At 44.1% G+C, this 8207-nt stretch overlaps 1 protein-coding gene across 5 annotated transcripts in view; it reads right to left on the reverse strand.

The window, feature by feature from the left end:
* LOC124236634 (vesicle-associated membrane protein 714-like) overlaps positions 1-3066 on the reverse strand; it is a 33182-nt gene extending 30116 nt beyond the window's left edge. For all 5 annotated transcript variants that reach the window (XR_006887820.1, XM_046655564.1, XM_046655565.1 and 2 more), the window contains exon 1: positions 2959-3066. Coding sequence is in view for 4 of the 5 variants with exons in the window: in XM_046655564.1 (XP_046511520.1) it covers positions 2959-3036 (78 nt within the window). In the remaining variant the exon portion in view is untranslated. The remainder of the gene's footprint in view (positions 1-2958) is intronic.
* Between the last annotated feature and the right edge of the window lie 5141 nt (positions 3067-8207).

Consider the following 8207-nt stretch of genomic DNA (forward strand, 5'->3'; position numbering starts at 1 on the left):
GGATAGCTGGAACACAGGGATAAGTGGGGAAGAGAAGGAGATAATCATGGAAAAGCCCCACCAGGGAGGGCCTTGAATGCCAGGCTAAGGAGTACGGGCTTTACTCTGAATGTAATCAGATGCCACCAAATGAGTTTAAGCGGAGGAGTTACAGAATCATAGTTGCTGTTGGGAACAACCCCTTGCGCAGCGGTGTGGAGGCTGGTTTTGAGAGGGACAAGGCTAAAGTCTGGGAGCTCAGGTACGGGACATTTTCAACAATCCTAGTGAGAAGTAATGAGGGCCTAGAAGACAAGGTCCAGAAACAAGGATTCAAGGCATATTCAAGAGAGAGAACTGATAGACCCTAGTGTCAAAGAATAAATGTGAAGGTGAAGAAGAGAGAAAACTTGCAGGTGACTCTGAGTTTCCAGCTTGAACGACTCAGAAGAGATACTCAGCAAGATTAGAAATACATGAGGAGGAATCTGTTAGGAAAGAATTAATTTAGTTCTGGACATGATATGTCTGAACTTCTACTAGGCAATCTAACTGTGGAGAGAGATTATTTTGGAAGTGGATTTGGCAGAGATCAAAGTAAAAGTGTCCACGGGTGTGAAGAATGTGTCAAGTTAAAAGGGGACTGAAGTTAGAATGCTGAGGAAGGCAGTACTTAAGGTATTGGCAATGAGGAGGGCCCCAGGGGGAGACTAAGTTCTGCGTCTACATCACACCCCTCCTTTCTCCACGAGAAAGGCATTCCTCTAGGCCAAGGCTCACACCTCTACCACCACACTGGATTCCCTTCCTTTGTGCTCCTTCAGGTCTCGCCCCGCCAACAGCCCACTCCTCTCCTATATCCTACTCTTCTCCTTCTCCACTAACCCATATACATGCGAAAGTTGCCCCTGCGCTAGAAAATGAGGCCCCCTCCTGGACCACGCTTCTTCTAGCTTTCACCCTCTCTCAGTCCCTTCCTAAATTCTTGAAAGAACTGTCTAACTTCACTTTCCCTGCTTCCTCATCTCCCATTCACGGCCTACAGCAGTCTGGCTTCTGCCTCTACCACTTTTTTCAAACCGCTAACATAAGATCACCTAGTATCCTCTCATTGTTGAGTCCAAGGAACACCTTTTAGATCTTGTTCAACTTCTTTGGGACATGAGACATTCTTATGATTTTCTTCTCTTGGCTTTCAGGACACCACTGCTGTTATTTGGCGACCCACCTCTCTACTCTATTCCTAAACAGTGTTGTGTCTTTTGGGCCTCTTCTCTTCTCACTCTCTATACTTTTCTCGGGCAGTCTTACCCATTTCTATTCTCTTTAACTGTTAGCTCTGACTTTTTGGACATTTTTAGGACTTAAATCTTTTCGGAATAAGGTGGAGGGATAAATACACAAATGGATTGGCCATTTCCAATTGGCAACAAAATTCAACCTGTCCCCAACTGTACTCTCCTCCCTTGCATTCCCTCTGACTCCCTTCCCCACAACCCTCCTTCACCCATAGTTCCTATCTTTCTTTCTTTTTTTGTTTTAGAGGAAGATTAGCCCTGAGCTACCATCTGCTGCCAATCCTCCTCTTCTTTGTTGAGGAAGACTGGCCCTGAGCTAACATCTGTGCCTGTTTTCCTCTACTTTATATGTGGGATGCCTGCCACAGCATGGCTTGATAAGCAGTGCATAGGTCCACACCTGGGATCTGGACCTGCGAACCCCAGGCTGACAAAGGGGAACCTGCAAACTTGCTGGCCCCGATAGTTCCTATCTTGTTTAATGCGACTGAAGAAAAAAATCTGGCAAATCATCACATTGTACACCTTAAACTTACACAATGTTATATGTCAACTATATCTCAATACAGTTGGGGAAAGATTTAAAAAACAGAAAACATTGAGAATCATCCTAGGCATGACCCTGTCCCTTATCCCATATATTCCACCTGTCACTAACTTCTGAGGATTAGTTTTACAAAGTCTCTTTAGGATCTGCCCCTTCTTTTCTATCTGCACTGTCATTGTCTTAGCCTAGGCCCTTAGCTCTCCCACACAAACTATAACAACACCATCATATCTAGTTCTCCCCACTCTAATCCACCCTCCATATTGCAACGAGACCAAATTCTCCAGAAGATGAATCAGATCTTGTTATTCCTCTATTTATAATCTTTAATTACTCCCCAGTGTCTCTAGGATAAGAAAAACTAAAGACCCTTCATTAACTATCCTCTGCCCACTTTTCTGACCTCATCTTTAGCCCCTATATACTGCAACTCTGTGCTCTAGCCACACTGAGGTTCTTGAGGTTCCCCAAGCACACCGCGCTGTTCCCTCTGCATGGAATCCTCATTACCCTTTCGGGCTCTAAGCTAGGACTAACTCTTAGAAGGCTTCGAAGCCGAGCTCTCTAACATCACCTCCTCTGTGGTGGACAAGCAGCCACCTATCTTGAGCGCTCCCGGAGCAATCTCGACCTACTTCCGCTGAAATACTTTTTACCCTGTAGGACAACTGTATATAGCGCTTGAGCGTAAAGGGACAATGAGCTCCTCAAGTGACAAATCCAGGCGCCGTCTTCTCTTCATTGCATCCCCCACACCTTTACCCTGGGATTTTGCAACTAACACATGCTCAATAAATGTGTGTTGAACTGCAGCCCACTTCTCTGTGGGGGAGAGAAATTCTGTAAGGGTCCCCGGAACTAAACGTGGCCGTAGATCACTGCCAAACGAGTCGCATGCAGCACCCACGCTAACCCCTGGGCGGCGCACGTGCGGCCCCGCAGGCCGGGAGCGCGCAGGGTTTCCGCCGGGGATTCACCACCTCGTGGGCTCGGCCGCGCGCGGGGGCGTGGGCCTCACGCTCCCACAGCCCGCTCGGGCCCGCCCCTCAGCGCCGCGCCCTGAGGGGCGGGCACACTGGGCGCCACCCTCGAAAAGCTGAGCCCTGGAAGGCGGAGGTGCCGACCCAGGGGTACCTGATAGGAGCCGCCGGTCAGGGCCAACTCCGCTAAGACCATTCGGCCATTAGCAATGCAGCTGTAGGCGATCGTCATAGTGGGCGCGCCAGTGAAACAGAAGCTCCCGCCGGACCTAACCGCCCGCGACAGCCTCGGGGCGGGGACTGGGGCGGGGCTCCGGGGAGGGCGGTGCCTGCGCAGGCGCGAGGAACGATTGATTGGCAGGGAGGGAGGCGGGGCTCTCTCCTGCCTGGGCTGAGCGGGTGTTGAGACCCGGGGAGGTCTCTGGAAAAACTGGCTTTGGGTGAGTGAAGCCCTTCTTCGTGGTCGTCCTTATAATAATTTGAGCCACTTTACTTCACAGTGCTTACTTGCATATGATTCTTCCACAGTCCAGAACATGTGAAATATAGACCTTGATTTAAAGTAAAATTCATTTATTAACTCAACAGGCATTTGTTGAACTCCCGCTAAGCGCCGAGTGCCTTAGATTAACGGGTGTGCAAAGATATAGGCCCCATACCCGGACTTTGAGGATTTCATATTCTAGTAGTGGTTACAGAGGCGTGTGCAGACAAACGCCTGTGTCAAGTGATATGTGTGTGCTGTGATGGAAAGATCACCAAGTTGCAGAAGCTGAAGTGGCGGCAGCTAGTTCTCCTTGGGAGAGAGAGCAAAGCTTTCAAAGTCACTGTCCGACTTAGAGGATGGGTTGGAATTCTCTAAGTGAGGAGGAAAGATAGGACAGTCGAAGCAGAGGAAGAGGTCTGTAAAGGCTTGAAAGGAGGCAGGTGGGTTCAGGAATGGATGTGAGTGAGTGTGGCCGAGGAAAGTGTATGACAGAGTGGGTAGGAGGTGAGAGTGGTAGGGGTGGTAGAATGACTTTTGGTGTCCCAGACCTTGAGTTCCGTGACAGGAATTTTAAAGTATGAGCTTAGGATAGGCTCATGTATTTTCATTAGTGAGGCATTCTGGTAGAGTAGGAAGAAGACAGATAAACTTGGATTCAAAGATAGCCATTGCCATTTACTCTGTGCCTTTCTTGTAATGTAACCTTTCTGGGACTCAGTTTCCTAATCTATAACATGGGGATATTTGTCAAGTTTAAATTAAGTAATTATGCAGACTACTTAGCATACAGTAGATATGCAATTGCAATCCTTATTATGATACATACAATAATGAGAATTACTTTCTTGCTCCCAATCGTATCTCTCTAAAGAATAAACAATCAATGTCCTTCTGGGGTGCCTGGCAGGAGGTGAAGACAGGTAGTCAACTGAGTTTATTTTCACCCAGTGTAATCAAATTGGATTTGACAAGCAAGCAGCAAAACTGATCTGGATTGTAGCTCCTAAGAAAAATGCCTTGTGGAATCATGTATCCTCCTATATAAAGGACATTTTGAATCAATGTGTCTTACCAGCTTAGAGAGAATGTCTTGTGTTACAGGCGGCATGACTGAATTAAAAGCGCAGGTCACATCACTTGTATGTGGGAAAATGAAATATGTTAATTCTGAGGTAATGCCTTGGTATATTCTTGCTTACAGCAAAAATGAGCTGAATAAACTTGGCCACATTGCAGTGCCCCTTCTGCTTAGTAAGTAGTGGAGCTGAAAGCTACTGGGCAATGAAATCGTGAGCTGTGGTAATGACAGCAAGCATCTGATAGTTGCAGAGGTGTGTATGGGACCTTCCTCATCTTGGTCTCACTTTGTCATATTGAAACAATCCTGTAAAGCAGGTTTGGTGGGTTCACTTTGCACAACCCACAAATTCAGGCCAACAGCAATGTAAAACATAATTTATAGCGTAACTGCCTTTCTCGGGAACCTGATGTTACCTGATATCTGGGGCTTAATCCAGCCAGTGCCAGGTTTCCTCAGTTAGCTCGGGATTTCCCTGTTTCCCTTCTTTCTACACAAGGTGGCATCTGTTTTTGGGGGGTTTTGGTGGGGGGGGGGGGGTGGGGCGGACTTCTGATTTGTGGCCTTCCTCTCTCTAAGGCAGCCTCTGCTAATGTTTGTTTTCTGTCTGTTTCTGGTCATCAGTTTACATAATCCACTTGGAACCTCCAGGCTCCTTCGGGTGCTCTGGTTCTCTCTCAGCCACCTTTGTGGCCCTCTTGGGGTGAGGAAGACTTTCCGCTGCTCCCTCAAGCTGTCCTGAGGCTTTGGGAGGCTCTAAAGGCTGTCTCAGGCCTCGAGCCAACACACCATGCTGTTAGCCCTTCTGTCGTGCTGTCACTCTGTTGTCAAGCGAGGAGCGGCTCTTGGACCTTACCTCACCTGGGAAGCAAACCCGTGGATCCCCAGTTTACTGAGAGTCTTTTCATCACCACACTCCATCACCCCTCACCTCCCAGCCAGGACTCTGTGGCTAATTGTATTGCTTCCTTCAGATTCTCTGCCCTCCTCCAGCCTGTGGAAACGAGAGCAAGTCTAGGTGGGACACCTCCTACACCCCAGGCATTCTTCCCCATTTATGGCGTTAATGTTGGCTTCTGCTGTCCCAAACCTTTTCTTTCCTTGGAGTCTCTCTTTAGGGAGTTTCCAAAATCTATTTTGAAACATTAAGAGCTGAAAATCTTTTCATTCTTTCCCTGCCCTTCCTCCTTTGTCCCTCCGCCTCCTCCTTCATTTTCTTCGTTCTCTGTTTTTATGCAAAAGGAATAACTGAGAATAAAAAGCACAGCAGGTAATATAAAACATCACAGGTATTTCTGTCTTTCCCTTGATAATTTCACAAAACCTTGGGTTGAGCAGAAAGAGTGGTGAGAAGCTGGATTCCTGGGAAGGAGAAATGGGACATTTCACTATTATGCATTTTTTTAAAAACAAGCTTTTAGACTTTATAACTACTTTCATCAACTAGCAAATCTACTGTCACTGCTTTTTAGAGATTAGCTTCTCAGGAGGAATTTTCGAATCATTTGCTAATTTTTGAATCATTCAATTTCTTAGGTCTCGAGAGAGTTTGTAAATATTCCACAAGCTGGGGGCTGGCCCTGTGGCCGAGTGGTTAAGTTCACGTGCTCCGCTGCAGGCGGCCCAGTGTTTTGTTGGTTTGAATCCTGGGCGCGGACATGGCACTGCTCATCAAACCACGCTGAGGCGGCGTCCCACATGCCACAACTAGAAGGACCCACAACTAAGAATATGCAACTATGTACTGGAGAGGGCTTTGGGAAGAAAAAGGAAAAAAAAAAAATTCCACAAGGTGGAAACTTTCAAGCACTAATTCAGGATGCTTCTTATTAAGTATTGAAGTTCTCCTGTAAATAAGTAAAAGTTCTCTTTTACTTATAGTTCAAATGGAAATATTTTTATAGTCTTTTTTCTTATAGTGTGTGATTACTGTAGAAATATAAACAATATACCAGTAAAAGCCTGTTTTTTTACCATCTCATAAAAATAACTATTGCTGTAATCTATGTTTGCCTTTTCTTTTTAATGTATTTTTATATGTAACATTAATGAATACATGCGTACACATTTTTCTGAAATTTGTTTTTTATTTTATTTTTGCTGAGGAGGATTTGCCCTGAGCTAACATCCGTGCCAGTCTTCCTCTATGTTTTAGTATGTGGGCTGCCAGCACAGCATGGCTACTAACTGGGAAGTGTAGTTCTGTGCCTGGGAACCAAACTGGGGCTGCTGAAGTGGAGCACACTGAACTTAACCACTAGGCCACTGGGGCTGGCCCTATTTTTTGTTTTTTAAATTAATATGTTGTTTTCTTTTACTATCATGTATTTTTCAAATATTTCCTCTGAAATTTCTAATTTTTATTTTTCTTCCTGGTGTCTATTCTTTTGCAGACATTTTTGTTTCTTACCTAGTCAAACTCAGCAGTGTTTTTTCCTATAATGTTGGACCTTGGTGGCATGTTAGGCAAGGCTTCCTTTCCTATTCCCATATAAAAGTATCCCTTTATTTTTCTTCTGTTACTTTTGTTTTAATGTTTACATCTTTAATCCACCTGGAATTTGTTTTTGTGTCTCTTGTGAGGTAGGACTTTGTGTTTTCCCAAATGCACAGCCAGCTGTTTCATACCACTAATTCACTATTCTGTCCTTCCCCACTAATTTGAAATGCCACTTTTTCTGTACACTAAATTCCCCCATATACATTGTTAATTGGATTTTAGAGTTGATTTATATGCCCATTTCTGTGCTGATATTGCAATGATTCAGTAACTGTGGCTCAAATTGTTTTCAATTTAACAAATTGGAGAAAATTTTATATTTACAATATTGAGTCATCCCATGCAGGAACATTCTATTCATTCCTTATGGTGTCTTCCTGTAAAAGCTCTATAAGTTTCTTCATAAAAGCTTAACAAATGTTTCTTACATTTATTCTGGGGTATTTTGGCTGCACTTGTTAATGAAATTTGTTCCCCATTATGTTTTCAAACTAGCTGTTCCTGACATGTAGAAAATCTATTGGCTATATTTAATTTATTTTGCATATAGCCCCTGACCCGTTATACTGTAAACTCCTTAAGGCCAGGGGCTTTGCATAGAGTGCGTAGTGCTTTGTTCAGTTTGAACAGATGTAAGATACTATTGTTGGTTGTTATATTAGGCTTTTCTATTATACTCAGCAACCAAGTGGAGGGGAACCTCAGGTAGCAATGATATTTGTGGAAATTGGGTAATGATTGAGAGTAGTGTAGTGGGAAGAGATTGAAGGGACTTTGGAGTCAAGCCGACCTGGATTTGAATGCTGACTTTGTCACTTTCTAGTTGAGTAATCTTTGCATCTCTGAACCTCAGTTTCTTCCTTAGGCTTATCTCTGAACCTAATTCACAAAATGAACTTACATACATAAAGCATAGTGTGACTAGTCCACAGTAGGTGTTCCATAATGGATGGCTGTTAAGATCATTATGAGTTCATATTTTCATGTAACCAAATCTATCCAGTAAGATGTACATTTAAGAAAGCGCAGCCTGGCCTACGTGAGATGCCTCTTTATAGATTCAGTGAACATATTTGAATCATCATTGAAGGCACATGTTACAGAAATTTTCTAAAACTCTTCTTTTTGAGAAATGTATTATATTATTGGTCTCCTCTCTCTAACTTGTAAGTTTCCTGAGTGCAGAGATCAAGTATTACCAATCTTTTTATCCCTAGCATCTCACATAGTGGTGGACACAACTTTGGTGGCTGTGTTTCATAGTATGAAGTACAATAATTTATTTAACCATTTCTTCATACCTCCCTTTTTTGTTGTTTTTGCTAATACAAAAGAAGT

Source organism: Equus quagga, chromosome 3 (assembly GCF_021613505.1).
Source record: "Equus quagga isolate Etosha38 chromosome 3, UCLA_HA_Equagga_1.0, whole genome shotgun sequence".
Lineage (NCBI taxonomy): Eukaryota > Metazoa > Chordata > Mammalia > Perissodactyla > Equidae > Equus > Equus quagga.